Genomic DNA, 19,612 nt, shown 5'->3' with positions numbered 1-19,612 from the left:
TCTGTGTCTCCCTCTCTCTCTGCCCCTCCCCCACTCACATTCTATCTCTGTCTCTCCCAAAAATAAATAAACATTAAAAAAAGAAAACATTTGAAATATTTTGAGAATGACTAGAATGTGACACAGAGATGCTAAGTGAGTAAATGTTGGGAAAACGACATGGGGAGACTTGCCTGATGCAGGGTTGACACAAAGCTTCCCTTTGTAAAAAACGAGATATCCGTGAAACTCAGTAGAACAGGGGATGCCGGTAAGACCGAGCCCCCGGGCCGACGTGGGTCTGGTCCAGGAGCCGAGCCCTCCGTGCCCGCTCCTCCGGTTGGAGGGACAGAGATCCCGGCCGGGTCAAGTTTCTGGGATGCCGCACGGTCTCTTTCTGAGCTGAACTCTTGGCTGTATTTGTGGCCCAGGTGAGCCCCACCTGCCCCCCACGTGAGTGTCAGGCTGTGATTGAATTTATTACTTATACCCTGTGGACTCTGCGTGACTTGGAAGGGCCTGCCGTGCTGATGGTGCAGGCATTTTGTGGTGTTTAGGGGTGTAAGGAGCGGGTCACGTCCCTACCCTGGTCTGCAGGCTCCTTCACGAGGTCTGGAGTGGGGAGGGCGGGGGCTCTGGACAGAGTGTGGAGGCGGGCTTCTGAGATCGCACCAGACCCGAGCTGCCTCGACCAGTCTGTTAAGTCAAGGCAAATTACTCCCTGGGCCTCAGTTTCCTCATCTGTGGAATGGACGGGTAAAGGATCACGGGGCAGGTGGTCAGTATTACATAGGGTAACGTGGAAGCTTTAGAGCCGAGCTTGGTTGGCCCACGTCTCAGATGAGCGAGTGGCTCCCGGAGGCATCTGCACAACATTATAGTTCATCCTGTCGATTGAATCATCGTTTCTGACACATCGAGAAAGACAGGAGTTTCAGATTTCATTGTTCACACTCTCCCCAGTATCTGCTTTGAGTAGAAAAAAAGGGCCCGGAATCAAAGGTGGGCAGCCCTCCCTCCCCTAACACACACACACAGTGGACTTGACCTTGGAGTCAATCTCAGGGCTCCGTGAGAAGAGCTGACCCCAGACTCACATCCCACACGCTTTGGCCGCAGGGGCCCCTGCCTTCCCGACGGGGCACCTGGATGAGCCCTCACCGTCTTCCCTTTGGATTGAGGCAAGACTGGGAGGGAGGGAGGGGGGCAATTCCATGTCGACACCCCGTTCATTCCCCACGAGCAGGTCCTGGGTTGGACGGAACAGAAGTCACTGTGCCCTGCTAACGCTTGCTAGGGATTCTGGGTGGACCTCATGACCTCGGGGAGAGAATCCGATCTGTGTTCGCTTCTAGGACATTCTCCCATCAACTCAGGATGCCTGGGCCATACTGACGGCCCAGCCTTTTGAACTTTCTGCTGTCTGCGCGCCTGCTGGTGGCTGGAAAAGTACCCCCCCCCCCAGTTCGGTGACGGGCCTCCCTTTAATTTCATAACATCAAATGGGGTCCCTCACGTTTCCAGCCGTCCACTCACATTTCCTGGTCCGTTCATGTCTCGTCCTAGAGGGTCCAACCTCCACAGCCTCCTGCCCATCTTCTCTCTTAGCTGATCACCTTGCTTCCTGTTTCACTGAAAAAGAAAAAAGGCAAAAAAAAAAAAAGAGCCGTCACGACACGTTCCTCCCATCCCACCAAGCAACACACAGGTGCATCAGACGGATTCTGTCTTCCCTCCTGTTACCGTGAACCGTCCGCCCTCCCATCTAGACAAACTTCTCTTCTTGTTCATCGGATCCCACGCCTTTCGCACACTGGTCCGGAGACGCTCCCCTCTCTCCCCCGCGTAGTAAAACTTCTCCGCTCTTGTGGAACACTTCCATCTGTGTGGCCACGCACGGCACTTTCACCACTTAGAAGAAGGAGAGCAACACAGAAACACAGGTTTGACTTCACATCCATCTCCAGCTACAGCCCTGTGCTCGATCTTGTCTATGCTTTTCCTCCCCGTATCAAAGGACACGGATGCCTAGAACTGCGTCTCCCCAGATGCCTGCCGCCAGCATTCTGGTGACATTCTTCATGACACGTGGAGGACAGAGGGAGGTAGGGCTCTCACTTAGGAGCAAGTAGCTCCTGGGCATCCTGACCTCCTTATTCATGCCTCAGGGCCTTTGCACATCCTGTTCCTGCTGCACAGGAACCTTTTTCCCCCAGAGAGACACATGGCTTACCTCCTTCTTTCCAAAAGTGCCATCATCTCACCTGGGCTGCCCTGACCATCCTCTTTAAAATTTCAGTCTGCAGCGCTCCTGGGTGAGTCCGTCGGTTAAGCATCTGACTTCGGGTCAGGTCATGATCTCATGGTTTGTGAGTTCGAAGCCTGCATCGGGCTCTGTGCCGACAGCTCAGAGCCTGCTTGAGATTCTCTCTCCCTCTTTCTCTCTCTGTCTGTCCCTCCTTAGTTCGTGCTCTCTCTCTCAAAATAAGTAAACTTAAAAAAAAAATACTAAAAATTTTTTTTAACCTGTTCCTTCTCACACCCCCAAGGCTTTCTAATTCCCTTTCCTAACTTACTTTCTTTTCAAATGTTTATCACCTTCTTATGCGAATTCATATTTCTTTCTTTCTTGTTTGTCTTTCACCGGAACTTACACGCCTTTGGCAAAGGGCTTTCTGTCTGTTTTACCTGCTGTTAAGACAATGCCTGACATAGACTTCCGATTTCTTGCTGAGTGATCCAAATGAATGAATATGATGTTATTCAAAGCACTTTGTGAGGCGTAACTCCTAGGTTCTGGTAAGTCGAGCTTTTATTATTGTCATCGTTTAGATACCCTGTTTGTTTTCATTTCCTATTCGAGTTCAGAATGGGTGAAGAGAGGGGCGCCTGAGTGGCTCAGTACGTTGAGCGTCCGACTTCGGCTCAGGTCGTGATCTCGCAGTTCGTGGGTTCAAGCCCCACAGTGGGCTCTGTGCTGACAGCTCGGAGCCTGGAGCCCGCTTCGGATGCCGTGTCTCCCTCTCTCTCTCTGCCCCTCCCCTGTTCTCACTTTCTCTCTCTCTCAAAAATAAATAAACATTAAAAACAATTAAAAAAAAAAAAAGAATGGGTGAAGAGATGGTGAAAAATGTCCAGATCGTAGGGGTGTTTGTTTGCTTATGGCTATTTCCTTTGTCTCTTGTGTTTGTTACGGATTTCTGTTTTTACGTCAGTTTGCCTGGAGTGTGATGTTTGCCCGTGTTTACCTTCTCGAGTGTTCCACGGCTCTCTGTATTCTCCATTAGACCGTCGATTTGTCTGCATTATTGTCACTTGGAAAAAGTGACTCATTGTGTTATTTTGGTCTTCCAAAGTTTATTTTTTGTCCCCTTACTCCGTTACGAACTGAGTGGCTCGGCCCTCTGTTAGTATGCCTTCTGTGTGTCTTTCCTCGTAGGGCTGGGTTTAGCTTTTAGGAAGAGTGGAGCTAGTGTATTGGGGGGTGGATATTCATAACTGTCAGGCACGGGCACCCTTGTGTCTCAGCTCCGGACTGTGTCCTTGTCACTGGGAAGCGTCCTCCCTTTGTCCGTCTCGACGCCGTTTTCCCGAACCCTCCCCTCGTTACACTGTGACCTGCTTTCTTTCCCTTCTGCATCCGCTGCTCTTCCTCTGCTCACCCTTCCACCTTCAAAGATTTTGACTCTATTCAGGTATATTTCTAGCACGCAGCACACTGCTTGGTTTTGCTTTGTGACCCAATCGTAGAGTGTCTTTTTCTTTATATGTTGATTTAACGCATTTACATCTGCTTGTTTGACATCGTTTTATTTCTATTTCATATTATGCATTCTGTTTTTAATAGCATTTAAATCTTGGAAGCCTTGATGTAAAGGCTTCCTTTGATAACTCGTTAAAGTTATAATTAAATCCCAAGCCCTTAATCCTCTATTTCTTTGGATAAAATCCACTGACTCCTTGTCATAAGCAATGACAAATGTATTATATTTCCTTCCCTTCCCCACCGCCAGCAAGCCATTTTAATCTTATTTTTTTCCCTAATATTTCCTCTTGTATTTTTAAAAATGTATTTCTCAGGGCACCTGGGTGGCTCTGTCGGTTAAGCGTCTGACTTCAGCTCAGGTCATGATCTCTCAGTTCTTGAGTTCGAGCCCCGTGACGGGCTCTGTGCGACGGCTCTGAGCCTGGAGCCTACTTCGGATTCCGTGTCTCCCTCTCTCTCTAACCCTCCCCTGCTTGCACTCTGTCTCTGTCTCTCTCTCAGATATAAATAAACGTTAAAAAACTGGAAAAAAAAAAATAAAAACGTATTTCTCTTTTAACTCATCCATCAGTTTTAGTGATCTGTCCTGATCTCTGGCTCTCTAATGAGGAAGCCACCATGCCTACAGTACCTATCAAACTTTATCTACCCTCCTCTCTCAGTTACTGTTATGTAGCTGTTACTGCGTTGTCACTCTCGTCCTGCATTCTGTTCAGTATCCACCGTCCTAGCTTTGTTTTCCTCTTCGCCCAACAGTTAGGTAGGCGGTGCTCACAGCCTGCCCTCCACTCTGGCTTCTCATCCATCTGGCCACGGTCTCAAGTGTCTCCTACAGAGGTGTCTCAGATCATTGTGTATTAAAAAAAATACCTCTGGCCTTTGAATTGAACAAGAGTCTGCTTGAGTTCAAATGGCCTTGGCTCTGTCCTCTGTCCTTGAGGACTCCTCAGACTTCATTGAACTGTCTTCCAGTGTTGGCCAGCTGCTGTTGGAGTCCAGCTGAAAGCCTCTTGGGTCCGAAAACACGGTCGTCTTGTAGGATGTGTCTCAGCGTCGATTGTTCCGTGCTGGTTGCTCCTAAGACACTAAGGGAGCGTATGTCTTTGTGAGTTGAGGAAAGTGTTCTACGATTATATGTTAAAATATTTATTCCATCTCGGGGCGCCTGGGTGGCTCAGTCGGTTAAGCATCTGACTCTTGGTTTTTGATCAGGTAACGATCTCACGGTTCATGAGGTCGAGCCCCAAATCGGGCTCTGTTCTGACAGCGCGGAGCCTGCTTGGGATTCTCTGTCTCCTTCTCTCTCTGTCCCTCCCCCACTCATGCTGTCTCTGTCTCTCTCAAAATAAATAAATAAACTTAAAAAAAATGTTCCGGGGTACCTGGGGGGGCTCAGTCAGTTAAGCGTCCGACTTCGGCTCAGGTCATGATCTCGCAGCTCGTGAGTTCAAGCCCCGCGTCGGGCTCTGTGCTGACAGCTAGGAGCCTGGAGTCTCCTTCGGATTCTGTGTCTCCCTCTCTCTCTGCCCCTCCCCTGCTTGCACTCTGTCTCTCTCTGTCTCTCAAAAATAAATTAAACTTGAAAAAAATTTAAAAAATAATTGTTGCATCCTATTATTTAAGCTCTCTGCCCTAGGGACAGTGTGGGTATGTTGGGTTCCCACTGTCGGTCTTGCCCATCTCAGACTTTCTCTCCAGTCCCTTAGCTCTCACCTCATTTCCTTCCATCGTGCACTTCACGCCCTTCTGATGCAGCACCGATGTTCCTTGTATTTCTTCCAAGGTGGCTTCATTCCGGGAGAAATGCGCCTTTCTCGAGCTCTGCTGGCCCCTGGTTTACTCCTACCAGCCTCCTTGTCCTTCTACAAGGGAAACCTTGTGTCTTCTCTCTCCCATTTGCTTTACCAGGGCAATTTCTTCATTGCTGTGTTGACCTCATGGCAGTACGTCCATTCACAGTTCATCAGCTCTGTATCAATATTGTTTGGGGGCGGAGCGGGGGAGAATGTTCTTTGTCTGAAACTTGATTTTTCTGCTGTGTTCTTCCTTTCATTTCATGTAGTTTAACTGATTAGATCCCATATCCCCATTTCATTATATATGTTTAAAAGAGGTGAGTTCTTCCTGGAGAAGTCACTGCAAAGTATTTCCCAGAGGAAGGGGGACGGGCTGTTCCTCGTTGGCAGGGCCTCCTTTGACGACGCGGGTTCGGGTGCGCCATGGGGTTATTTTGGTCTTTGTTTGGCCCACCAGCAGAGATTGTAGCTCGGAATCCTTACTCTCGGGACCCATCCTTCCTCACCAACACACAGCTCCCAGCAAACATGGTGTGTTTTTCTGCCTTTCCAGCTTCGTAAGCACTTGCACAAATTATGACACGGCAAAGCACACCTGCCATCCGATTTTCATGATTGCCAACGAAGCGATCCAGGAGCATCACTGCCTCTGAGACGGCTTCTCCACCGGGTTTTCTGGTACCTTCCCTCCCACGTCTCCAAATGCCCTGTTGGACCACTGCTGGCTCTGGGCAGTGCCCCATTCTGTCTCACAGCTTAGGGTTTTGAATCTCTCCAGAGTCATCAGAGAGGCGGTTTCTGCTTCCCATCTTCCTCGCTGCTGTCGGATCTCGCAGAAGCCATGAGAGAAACAAAGATTTTTTGGCGCCGTCGTGTGAAAACCAGATACGGTGGCATTCGGACTAAGTTTAGAATAACTCGTTTGGGGTATCCCTTATCAGGTTACATCTCAGCACTCCCCAGACAACTTGAAGACCTGCGGTATCCTGTTCTTTGATATGCTTTTAGCAGAGCTGCTGTTTCTCAGAAGAAATGGATTTGCAAATGCCTCGTAGGCACCCAGGGCTTCTAACCACACTCCTTCGCTCCAGCAGCTCCTCTTGGAAGAACCGCCCTACCTGCTGGAGCCATAAATACTCGGCGGGAAGATTGCATCAAGAAATTACAAACGTGGGTGAATAAGAGCAAATAAAATTTTTTTTTCCTAAAAAACGCCCACTCATAATAAGTAGCAGGTGTATGCATGGCTATCGTCATATCCGGAGATGCAACTAAACAGACACGCGGGAGTTGTCAATACTTTAAATAACGAGGACGGCTGTCCGGCCTCAAAGCTTATTTTAAACTCGTTCGGGACAGCGTCATTGTATCCACGGCACAGGAAACCCCGCGCGGGGTGGCGCTCACCAGGTAAACGTAGCCGACTTCTGTCCACGATGGTGACAGGTGCGTGACTGCAGCCTTCTCCAAGTCGTGCTGTAGTGTCCCACAGTGTCCTTCTCCCTGGGGTGCGCCCCCCAGGCTGGCACTTAAGACCTTGCAGCCACTTTGTGCAGACGCTTTCACTGCCTGTCTCTCACCAGCCTTCGTCTCAGACTTCCCCGAGTGGATTGAAAGAGGGCTCCCCGGGGCACCTGGCCTCCTCAGTGTCGGGGGACCGAGCAAGTCTTGACTTAATGCCTCAGTGCTTTCCAGTTACTCTTGTCTGCCTGTCACCCCGAGTGGAGGGAAATCCCTGGAGAAAACACAGCAGGGGCATTCATCCTAATCATGGTCACTGAGACTGTTTTTTCCCTAATCAGAATCAAAGTCGACCTTCATTAGCCTTCTTGGTCTTGCTTTTTGACACCAATTGTGTCTCTATCTAAGGATGAATAATTCATATCAAATATCAGGTGGGTTTTCTTTCCTAAAAATAGTTCCCAGCGTCAAAAACAACAACAACCACAACCCATTTTCTTTCTTAGATTCCAGATCAGCAGGCTTTCTCCTCCCCCCACCTTTTCTTCTTTCAAAATAATTCAAGTATTTCAGGCAGATCAGAACATTTGTCGGAAACATTTTCAAGTACGTTTCTCCCCACAGGGTCAGGACTTTAGGGTGTTTGCATGAATGGAACCCTGGCGGCTGGAGACAACCCTGCCTGCAGCCCATTCTGGACTGGAGGCTTTGTGAACACGTACTGGGGGTGGCAGATTACTTTTGACTGATTTCTATCATGTCTGATTTTTTCCTCCTTGTGCCCGCTCACGCCCTTATGTGCTATGGAGAACAAACACATCTTTAGAAATGACATAGGTTCGAGCACGTTTTTAGAAACCATGTTATCTCAAAGTACTGAACCTGTGCCATCCAGTGGGGTGGCCAGGAGCCCATACAGCTGGTGATGTGTGAAATGCAGCTAGTCCAAATCGAGATGGTTGTGGGTGAAAGAAAGAAAGAAAGAAAGAAAGAAAGAAAGAAAGAAAATGAAGTCTCTTACTAGTAATTAGCTTACATTGGCTGCATGTTGAAATAATATTTCCTTCTATGGGGTTAGATAAAATATATTATTTTTTTTTTCAACGTTTATTTATTTTTGGGACAGAGAGAGACAGAGCATGAACGGGGGAGGGGCAGAGAGAGAGGGAGACACAGAATCGGAAACAGGCTCCAGGCTCTGAGCCATCAGCCCAGAGCCCGACGCGGGGCTCGAACTCACGGACCGCGAGATCGTGACCTGGCTGAAGTCGGACGCTTAACCGACTGCGCCACCCAGGCGCCCCTAAAATATATTATTAAAATTAATTTTACTTTGTTTTTTTTTTTTTTTTTTTTCTGTAATGTGGCTACTGGAAACTTCGAAATTTCGTAAGTGGCTCACACTGCTTACAAGAAGCATTATATTTCTTTGGGACAGTACTGATCTAGACACTAGCCCAGGCTGATTTCTGAGTTCTGGGTGATGTGCAGGGTCTAGAAAGGTGGGAGAGAGAGGGGGAGGGCGGGGGGGGGGGCTCCTGTTCAAAGAAAGGCAGCCTTAGTCCTTCTTCCTGTGCAGAGTCACTGGCTGTGCAACCTTGGCCAAGTGACCCAGCCTTTCTGCACCTTAGTTGGCAGGGCTGTGAAAATGGGTACCATGATGCCTCTTTCAAACATCGTGAGGGTTAAGTCAGGTGATAAATAGAGCATCTGGCATAGAGTGAGCCCTCACAAATTTGGCAAAACGAAAGGACTTTTAAAGCACATTTCTTATTTAAACAGTTCTGCCAGCACCATTCATGAAGCATCTGCTCATATGGAGCACAAAAAAAGACGCCTGTGGTGTCCCGGGGGGAGAGCACCGCATCTCAAACAGGCGATCCGACACACCTCCGGCAGGAAGGCAGGTGCATCTGGCGGCCGTTCCACAGCACGTACCCCCCCCCCCCCCCCCCCCGCCCCGCACAAGAGGTAGAACCCGTCAGCCCAGAGCTGCCTGCCAGCCGGCAGAGTTTCCCGTCACCCCCGGGCGACCGCGGACTGGCAGTTCGAAGTTTTGTACGGCCCCGGTCCTTTGCGCCCAGACTCTGCCGTCCCCTGGCCTGGGCGTGAAGTCTTCGTGCTGGGCTTTGTCACGCTCTTATTTGTTCGGGCGAACATCCTAGCAGTTTGCACACTTTGAGGCGTTCCACTTCACGTACCGAGGTAGTGATTTCCAGCAGGGCGACAGGGCCATCGTGGAGAGCAATCAGAAGGTCAGGAAAGACGCTGCGTCAGGGCCAGGCTTCAGGGAAGGTGCCCAGCGCCCCCAGACCTCAGCGAGGCAAGGGCGTCTTGATCTCTCAGGTCACCACGAGTGTTCTGGAGGGGCTGTGTCCTTTCTGGTACCTACACGGGACGCGAGGCCTCCCACTTAAAACTCCCACCTTCTGGACTTTATGACAGCCACGGTATTCACGAAAACGCCTGCTCTCGGAAACTTTCTAACCAGCGATGCTGTGAAAGCGTCCTTAACCCACAGAACTTCTCTCTAGTGAGTTGTTGGTCAAATCGCCCAAGAAGGAAGAAGCAGACAGAAGCGCACACCTACGTTAATAAGTCTTCCTATTGCTGTACGTGTTCCTGAATATACGTATCTGGCTGTTCTCACGTATTTGCGTTTTTAAGTTTACTACGATCTATCTACTACGAGGAAGCACACGGAACTGTGCTTGCCCCGATGAGCCCTGGCGTTCACATCCTTGTGTTGTCCCCTCCGAATGAACTTGACCGTATGCCTGGCTTTGGCCAACGGGACGCTAGCAAGCAAGGCAAAGAGGCTTTCGATCTTTCTATATTGCATTACTCTTTTGGGAACACCGTCTCGTGGAGCCCCGAGTCTCATGTCAAGGGCTGCGGCTGTGTTGCTGAGAAAAGCACGTACGGGGAAGGGTGTCCGGGCGGCCCCAGCCGGGTGCAGTGGCCGACCTGGATGTCCCATCCCCAGCAGCTCCCAGCGCCCAGCCCAGAGAGCTGACTCAGGGGGAGTGCCGTCACTGTCTGCACTCGTTAAACGGCAACGCTGCTGGCCGTACGAGATGGAGAATCGAGACAGTACCACTTACAAACACTGCTGCAAGATGCGAGAAGATAAAGTTACTCATCAAAACACATGCGGTAAGGGCGGGCTGAATGAATCACCGAGGAAGTCCACAGAAAGACCAGGGGCGGGACAAATGACAAAGCCCCCGGTAAGGCTGGCTTCCAGAGAAATGCTTGGTGTGGCGTCCTGAGTGGTGACAGGTGCACTCAGCTTCGGGGACCGGAACCGAATGAGGAGACACGAGAGCCAGGAGATCCACGGCGTCCAGAAGGAAAAGCACAACGGACCGCTGCTCCGAGCGTGGATACCAGGCAGGGAGAGTCGGAGGCCGGGCCGGCCTATTTCCCGCAGGCCTCCCTGGGTGGTGCCGAGTGCAAACGTCCTCTTACCTTCCTTAGATTGTGAGTGATGGAAACACAATCAGAAAGTTGTGCAGAACCAAGATACTCTATCGCCGCCTACGTACCTGCACAGCCAGGACCCAGGTCCGGAAGGACCACTCTGCCAGTCCCCGAGGACCTCCCCCACTCCTGTCGCTGCCCCTGAAGATAACAATTATCCTGACTTTGATGGAAATCACTTTCTCGCTTTCCTGTTACAACTGGACGCTGTGGAGTGCTGTTGCCGGGCTTGATTTTTATCTTAATAAAAGCATGCAGCGAGTACGCCTCGGTAAACGCCTTGTTGTATTTAGCTGTGGATCATTCCTTCTCCTTCCTGTCTAGTTATGCACCTTACAAAGACATCTCTCTCTTCGAGGTACTTTTATTTTCAGTTTGGCGCTGTGGCAAATACCGCAAGAATGCGTATCATCAAGCAGGCCTATTGGTGCACGCGTCCGTGCAATGCTGGCGGGAGCGTACTTAGGGGTGAACTGGCCGGCTCCCACGTGATCGGTGTCGTCGGCTTTAATACACGATGCCCAGGCTGTCTTCCAAAGTGGCCGGCTGGCGGAAGGCCCTCGGGCAGCTCCGGGAGGGTCTGTCCCTTCCCATCCCCCGGTCTCTCCGGCTTTCCGTTTCGGCCACTGTGTGCGTGGCAATTCTTGTTTTCTTTGATTAAGCACCTGTTCATCGGCTTCTTGTCCCTTTAAAATACGTGGCTCATTTTTCGGCCTGATCATCATCTTCTTCATTAATCTGTAGGAGTCCCTTCTGTACAGTGGGGAAGGGCCCTTGGTAAGGTCGACGCCCTGCAAATCCCTCCTCTTTGCTTCTGCCTCATCACTTTCCTCCCTGCCAGCGTCTTCGGGTGACCAGAGGACCTTGCAAATACTCCAGGACGATTTATCAAGTCTTTCTCTTTGCAGGTAGTGCTGTTTGCATCTTGTTTAATTAGTCCTTCTCTGTCCCATGTTCCAGAACATATCCTTTCCCGGTTTTGTCTAAGAGCTCTGTGTTCTTGCTTTCTTTTTCAGACCTCCAGGGAGTGTGCACGGGGTGAGGTGGCCCCTGATTTCCCATTAGCTCCCCGTGGGTCTCCGGTGACCCAGCCGCACTTACGGAAAAGACTTTCCTTTCACTGAGGCCAGGGTTTCCTTAGCTCGCGTTCCGTTCACACCTCGACCTCAGGGACCACTTTCGGGTGTGCGGAATGTGCACGCTGCCCCTCAGCTGCCCTCTGCGATGTCGGAAAGCGTTCCCCCTCCCCCTCTCTGGGAAAAAACCCGCCGAGCTGCGCTCCCCTGTGGGGCTTTCGTCGTTGCTTGGATCTGACTGAGCAAGTCTTGGTCGTACTGTGAGGTCTCTGATGGCCTGGGACCCATATTTTCATTTTGTATTCATCTTATCTCTTGGGCTCAGCGGAAGTTGTGTTCCAGATGACCTGGTTCACCACTACCAGAGGCAGACATTTGGTGGCTCGATTTTGAATACATGAGGTTTACCTTCGGATCTGGCGGGAGAAAGGGGAGGGCCCAGGCCAGGCGAGCGTGAAGGCGTCTTGACGGGTCACATGCTCGCTACAGGGTCAGGGGTGTGTTCGCTCAGGGGGTGGTGTGCGTATCCCCACCGGGTTGAGGGGAAAGGGGACAGGCCACGACCGGGGGCGGGGGCATGCCCAGCACAGAGAGGGGGTGTTCTGTGAGGTGGCAGGCACTCCAAGGTTTAAGCTCAGGTGACACGAGCTGCAAATAACACTCAGATGAACTCAAAACAGCTTCGAGGACAAGGAAATGTGCCTTCTCACATATGGCAAGTTCGGGAATCAGGGTGATTCCAGAGTTGATTAACTCCTCTCTTGATAGCATCAAGATCGCGGGCTCTGTCTGTCTTCCCCTGCATGCTGGCCTCCCGGCAAGCTCACCCCCCGGCCCAGGCAGCACGGCGGGCAAGGCAGCGGTCAGGCTGCCCCCTCCTCTCCGTGTCTCTCGTCAGCAAGGACCCCCTTCCCCGGAGGCTCCCAGAAGACTGTCAGACTGGCCTGGACTGCCCATCCCGATCCAACCGCCGGGAAAGCTGGATAAGACTCATCCTGTGGGTCCGGGCCGTGCCTACCACGTCCCGCAGACAGCCGCTGGGCTTCTGGGAAATGGGGGGTGGGGAGGCACAAGAAGGTTTGAGTGCGGCCTGGTGGGACAGGAGAGGAAAGAGAGACCCACAGGCCCGGCGGCGTGGGTGTGTTTGGACCCAGGGAACCACCCGCCCCTAAGCACGGTGTAGCTCTGCTTTGTCAGGACCTGGGGGCAGATCTTCGGGACCTGCGTTGAACTCATTCTCCGGACTCACGCTGGCTGGAGCGACGGGAGTCCCACCCACACACTCTCCACCCGGGGGTCAGCTTGGTCTCCGTTCTCTCCCCTCAACTGGGCAACCACTGCGCCCGGGGCCGGTGACCTGCTTGCGACGTCCGCTTGCACGGGCTTTCACATCTTCCCGTCCCAGGACCTTCTGCGGAGCGCGGTATTCCAGGGTGCAGGTCAGGGCCCTGCAAACTTACCCTGTGAAGGGCCGGGTGGAAAGTAAGTCAGGCTCGGAGGCCAGATGCTCTGCGTTTCAACTGCTCAGCCCTGCGGCGACAGCGTGGAAACGGTCACGGACAAATGGGAAGGGACGAGCGTGGTTCTCATAAAACTTTATTTACAATGGCAGGCGGAGCGCTGGATTTGGCCCACAGGATCATAGCTCACCGGTGCCTGGTCTAAACCGATCAGTAGTGCTGTTTCCCACGGGGGAAAGAAGTCGGGGGAAGTTGTGCCGACTCGTTCTTTTGTCTCAGTTCACCGTGTGATTTAAGCCCTTGCTGATGACATTTTTAGAGCTGATGTCATTTATTTATTCTTCGATATTTATTTATTTTTGAGAAAGAGAAAGAGAGAGAGAGCGAGCCAGCAGGTTAGGGGCAGAGAGAGAGGCGGGGGGACACAAAATCCAAAGCAGGCTCCAGGTTCTGAGCTGTCAGCACAGAGGCCGACATGAGGCCTGAACCCACGAACCGTGAGATCATGACCTGAGCAACCATCAGATCGTGACCTAAGCTGAAGTCGGACGCCCAACCGACTGAGCCACCCAGGAGTCCCACGATGACGTTTTTGATTGCCATTTATTTAGCAAGCGTGATGGGTTCCATTTTAATCTCTTTCTAGTTGGCCAGGGGAACTGGCCCGAAGGGGAAAGGCTGCCTCGAATCCTTTTCCCGACCATATAAAACGTCTGCTCTTTGGGTCTGGTTTGCCGCCTACGCAACCGTACCGGAAGTTTCTAATGGAATGACACCGTGGGTGGCTCAGACCCCAGTAATTCTTTCTGTTCCTATTTGTACCATCTCTGAAAGAGTGTGCACCTTCCGGTTTGTCAGCCACTAGCTTCAGATCTGCCCGGCCTTGCGGTTTTCACCGTCACCGAGAGGCAGAGCCCCTACACAGCCGTGAGGTGTGCTAAGGATGCCGACGGAGTGTCACCAAAATAGAACAAAGAGCCTGCCGGCACCATGTGTGGTGGGGAATTCTATTATGTTCGAGCCAGAAGCACCGTGATGCTCGTGTGGCATCGACACTTCAACCAAAGCCGGGTGATTTTGCTCGAGAGAACCGCCCTCAGCTGCTGGGTCAAGAAAGGGAAGGGACCAGGCTCGTGCGGGGAATTTCCTGAGTGGTGAGATTAGGGGGAAGAAAACTCACGTTCAAGTCTGTTTGAGCCCCACGTCCTAAGTCGCTGAATTTTCTCTGAGCCTCCCTTCTCTGTAAAATGTGGACGTGAGGGATTGATGGCAAACCTGACCCCAGCTGTCCCCCCCTCCACTGCACCTGTGCCCTTTCCAGTGCGCGCTTCAGCTCTGCCACTGAGAGGTCGAGCCGTGAGCCGGGGACCCTGTGACTCGCTCTGGCTTATCCAACGCAGCGGTGGCAGCGACAGGGAGCCCGTCTGGAAGCTGGGCCCCTGGAGGCTGGTGCACACGCTCTCTCCTGCTTGTTTGTTGTTGCCTCAGAGCAAGTCCGGGCTGGCCTGCAAGGAGGGGAACTGGGGCGTCCAGCTGGCAGCTCGCGGGGCCCCACGAGCGTGCTGCCCAGTGGCCCACGGCTCTCTAGAGGCAAGGACGACAGCACGGCCCAAACCGCCATAACCGCCCCGGCCACCCCCAGCCTTCCATGCTGACCAGCTGAACCGTGAGCTCAACGGACGCTGTTTGGAGCCAGTCAAGTTTGGGTTGGTTTGGTCCACAAGAGCTGGCTTATTCTTGTTCTGTCTCGTAGACGCTGTGAAGGTTTCCCAGAACGCTTTGTGCATCGTGAATACGAGCTGTCTCGCCAGCCCTGTAACTTTCCATCAGTGAGATGGAGCAGAAGACACTAATCAGTATGAACGGCCCCTTTGCTCCCCTCCGCTCTCTGCTCCAACACACGGAAGAGCTTGCTTTTTCTTTTCGAAGTACTTTGGGCAACCTGTGGCCTCCCTCCTGTACCCCACCGGTACAGACACCGAGGAGGCGGGGGTTGGGGGGCACAGGAGGGAGATGAGTGAATGGGTACCACAAAGGCATCAAAATGGCTCTGCAGAAGTCAAGGGGAGAGCGGTGGGGTAATGGAGCGTTGCCTGTAGAGTGGGCGGTTGGGGAAGGAGGTCACGATGAGATGAGAACCCGTGGATGGAACACGCCGGGTGGATGGCATGTCTCACCAAAAGCTTGGAGCTGCTAAGCGCCTCGAGGTCCCACCCTTCTGTCATGAATTGGTGGGACAGGCAGTGTCATTTGCTCACTATTTAATTTTACTGGCAGGGAGAGCGCCCGAGCCCAACATCACCAGATTACATATTTGGAAATGAAGAGCTCTAGGTGTGCATCCGTGACCTCTTGCTGTGCATCACGTCACCCCAAAACTTAGTGGCTTAACATACAAATGGTCGTTTATGACCTCTCGTGGTGTCTGTGGGTCAGGGATTTGGGAGCTGCGTGGCTGGCTGGGTCTGGCTCTTTTGCCATTGCAGGCGGGTATTGGCTGGGATGGTAGTCATCTGAAGGCCCAAGCGGGGCTGGAGGTTCCACTTCTGAAGTGGCAGGGGTGGGGGGCGTGCCCAGCTCCTTCCCCGTGGGCCTCTCCATGTGGCCGATTGAGTGTCCTCATGACCCAGTGGCCAGCCTCCCCCAAGCAAGAGATTCAAGAGACCAAGTAGGAGGCTACAGTGCCTTTCGGGGGTGGCCGTGGGAGCCGTGCACCATTACACGCCAGCCTTGATGCAGCGCAGGGGGAGAGGGCCACAGGAGGAGCGGGTCTTGGACGCTGGCTACCAGAGCGCAGTTGCTTTCCTAAAAAGCAAATGACGTTGGTGACTGCTGCTGGCCAGTGAGTTCGAGTCAGGCCATTCATGTCCTGCAAGTTCCTCTCCCTGGAGGAGGGGTGTCTGGCTCCTCGTCCATAAGCGGGCTCTCACTTCCCCTGGTGTGACATGAGAGTCGGGTCCAGAGCCTGACAAGTGCCCCTTTCTTTCCCTCCTCATAGCCATCTCGTATCTGCTCGGTGGCATGCATGGGAGCAGTGGATGAAAAGGGGACTTTGATTACTATAGACCTTGCGTGATATCCTCAGAGTAGGTCCACACTGGAGAAAACTTGGCTCAGGGTGACCCCACCTCTAGGGCAGAGGCAGACACTGGCACCCAGCTGCCCTCCACTCCCAGTGTTTGTGGTTTAAAAGTTAGTGCTCCCCCCCCAGAGGGAGTGCCTCTGTCAGTTCATCTTTGATGAGCCCCACAATCAGTTCGTTGAGTTCTCTGCGCTCGGCCCCACTCGTGTACTGATGAGCCGTCCGGACAGGTGCACAGATGAAGTACATGACCGTGGTCAGCTGTCAGAAAATGCGCTCGGGACCCCAGTCCACAGAGACGCAGGTGCGGGGGCAGCTAGCTCGGATTTTTGCCGAGTTTCAAATATGCTTATAGGTTACACGTCAGTTACGCAATTTGGTCTAAATTATTTTCATTCTTCCGAAAATCAGCTTTATGTTTCAGAAGCAGGTCTTCTGTGTTCTACAAACAGAGGGACAGTTCAGGGTAACACAATGAGTTGATGCATCCCTGGCATGAGTTGGTCACTGGCTACGTTTCTCTACAGCAATTCATCGGTAGGGCTCCCCACGTGGGAGGTTGTTTTTCAGACAGCTCGGCTGGGTCCCTGTAAGTGAGATGCGGGAATGTGTCCTTTTCTCCCAGTCGACAACACTGGGCCAATTTCAGTGAAGTGACACCCTTGGGTGGACAACGGGGCCTTACGGGGGCCAGCTGCCCTCTGCCAAGCCCCCTCCCGTGGCCTCAACAGCTCTCCTCCCGACGGCCTCGTGAAACTGCAGCAGGGGACAGACGAGGTGACGTTGGCACTGTGGGTTCATAACGAGTCGCTTGCGGTGGACGTGGCCTCCAACACAAATTCAGATTAGGCACTCCGGAACCATCTTTCTCATGCCTTACTGTTCACAGCAAACATATTCATGCATCTAAGGATAAGCTATCTGATCTGGGGGCCGTGCCTTCTTAATTTATTTAATTATACAGCTGAACTCATCGTCCGAAGTGGGTGCGATTATGTGAAAGTTGTCACGGAGTGACTCCCTTCGCTCACAGTGTTGGGTAACAAGCACTTCCGTGCCGTGGGTGTGGGGTCCGCAGGCTCGTTACATCTTCTCCTTACATATTATTTAACTTGGAAGCTAGCTGCCTCTCATGGAATGTTTTGTACGTGGGAGTGTTTGCTCCGTGTGGCATTTTGCCAGGGCCGCTGTGACAAAGCACCACGGAGCGGATGGCTTAAACGTCCAGAGCACATTCTCTTGTGCCTCTGGAGGCTGGAGGTCTGAGACTGAGGGGTTGGTGGGGCTGGTTTCTTCTGAGGGTCCGAAGGATCTGTGCCAGCCTCTCCCGCCGACCACGCACGGCCGGCTTCTCCCGGGGTCCTCCTGTGCCCGCCTGTGTGTTGGCATCTCCTCTCCTTAAAGGACACCAGTATCCTTGGATTAGAGCCCATTTTAATGACCTCATTTTCTTTCAAATACCTCTTTGAACGCCCTATCTCCAAATGCAGTTGCGTTCTGAAATTCCTGGAATTAAGGCTTCCACGTGTAAATTTTTGGAGGACACAGGGGCACCTGAGAGGCTCAGTCGGTTAAGCATTCAACTCTCGGTTTCACCTCAGGTCATGATCTAACAGTCCGTGAGTTCGAGCCCCTGTGCTAACAGTGTGGAGCCCGCTTGGGCTTCTCTCTCTCCCTCTCTCTCTGCCCCTCCCCTGCTCATGCTGTCTCTCCCTCATGCTCTCTCAAAATAAATAGATAAACTTAAAAAAATGTTATAAAAAAATTTGGGGGGGAGGGCACAATACAGCCCATTCCCCTCTGCTTAGTGCAATTCAGTGCTGTTTCACTAACCATACAGAGAATAACTTCCCGGGTATTGTCTTTACACAGAGAGTAAGACTATTGCCCCTGCATGATTTGGCGCCTGATGGGCCCTGTAACTGGGGTGTCCTAGAGCGAGGAAGAGATAGACTCATGTAGATCGCAGAAATATGAACATAGGGAGACCCTGGAGGTCAGTGCTTGTTGAACCTTAACAGCCATGAGAATCACCAAAAAACTTGTTAAAGCCCAGATGTCCGGGCTCACCCTCCAGAATGTCTGCTTGGGGGGGGTGTGGGAGGGGCCCGAGAAATTTAATGTCTCGCTGGTTCTCAGCCGTTGCGTGCTGGTGTGCTGGCTTGAGCGGTGTTGGGACAGTCCATCCGGGGGGCCCCCAGGGCGCCCCATGGCGGAGTAGTCAGGTGAGGGGGCCTTACGCAGGGAAAAGCAAATGGACTTTCTCCCCCTTGGGATATTGACTCTATAGTCGAAAATCTTGTGAGCGATGGCAGGCAGGAAAGATGAAATGAGACAGGTCTCATTCCCGGGAGATGTGCGTCACTGAGCGGGTTTCAGCCATGTCCCTTTGGAAACTTAAATGGTACCTGTGGCTCGGCCGGGACTATGAACCACTTATGAATGAATGTCATTGAGTCCTGGTGGAGAGTAAGCTCCGCTGTCATTTCTCAGGGTCCTTGACCTGCGCCGGGACATTTGTGGGTTCCCTACCCGCGCTGGGAGGGGCACGGGGCAAACCCCACTTGGTTCTTCCCCCCCGAGGTTCACCCAGCACATGTGCGTGAGGGTAAGATTTTGGAAAAATCTCATCCCCCCTGGACCCAGGCGTTATCTCTAAGAGCAGCCAATAGCACTGACGGAAGTATCAGAGTTTTCTGTTGTCCTTGAGGGCTCGTCAGGACAAGTGGTTAATGGCCTTTCTGCCCAACTTGGCCAGGACGCGGTCCGTTAAGCTGTAAAGCAAGGGGCGTTGTCCCTGCCGGTGACGGAGCTGGTGCCTGTGTAAAGCATCAACCGCTGTCGAGCACGGTGGGGTGGTGGGGTGCTCACTCGTCTGTAGGGTCTGTGCTGATGCACCACGCTGGGCGGATGCACCCTCGGGACTTTGAGGCCGGACTGGAGCCCTCTTCACTTACACGTCCCCCTGGCGGGCTGGGTCCTGGGGCGCTAGGGGATGTGAGTGGCACATCCCACTCACGGGGAGCCGGGGAAACGGAACCAGCATCTAGACCCCACGAGTCACGAACTCCCCAGCCCTCCAGCCTCTCCGTATGGCGGGAGGGGGACACCGAGGTTCTGGGCGCCTGCAGCACGGTCTGCAGCCCTGTCCTCTGCCCTGAGCGTGTCACCAGGGCGAGGAGATGACCCCCTCCCACATGTGCCCGAGCAGCGAGGCTGCAGGCGCCCGGGCCTCCCCGCCTCGTCCCCCCAAGGCATCCCGTGGAGACCCTGCTACGAGAAGGCCCCACTCACGGAAGTGCCCCAGCCACTTGCCCTGGCCTCCGTCTACTTCAAGGACGACACCTGCTGACTCCAGGAGGAAGGACATGTGAGCTGGACGTCGTGTCCGTCCAGCTTCCTTTCTCCGGAATGCGCGTGGCATCCAACACGTGGGGGGACGCCGTTTACTTAGGACAGACGCTGTGGCCCAGCGTCCGGGCCCTGGGACCCTCCTGTGGCCCGCGAGG

The 19,612-nt window shown here is 52.8% G+C and overlaps 1 protein-coding gene across 6 annotated transcripts in view; it reads left to right on the top strand.

Moving 5' to 3' along the window:
• Window positions 1–19,612, top strand: part of AUH (AU RNA binding methylglutaconyl-CoA hydratase) — a 350,873-nt gene that overhangs the window by 319,093 nt on the left and 12,168 nt on the right. Inside the window, exon 11 of one of the 6 annotated variants that reach the window (XM_045467665.1) lies at window positions 6,095–6,136. The exons of the other annotated variants lie outside the window; for them this stretch is intronic. Within the exon in view, the coding sequence (XP_045323621.1) occupies window positions 6,095–6,121 (27 nt within the window). The 3' untranslated portion in view covers window positions 6,122–6,136. Of the gene's footprint in view, window positions 1–6,094; window positions 6,137–19,612 lie in introns of those variants that run through there. 6 annotated transcript variants of the gene reach the window in all.

The sequence above is a fragment of the Leopardus geoffroyi genome, chromosome D4, assembly GCF_018350155.1.
Source record: "Leopardus geoffroyi isolate Oge1 chromosome D4, O.geoffroyi_Oge1_pat1.0, whole genome shotgun sequence".
NCBI lineage: Eukaryota > Metazoa > Chordata > Mammalia > Carnivora > Felidae > Leopardus > Leopardus geoffroyi.
This window is presented reverse-complemented; position numbering and strand designations above follow the sequence as displayed.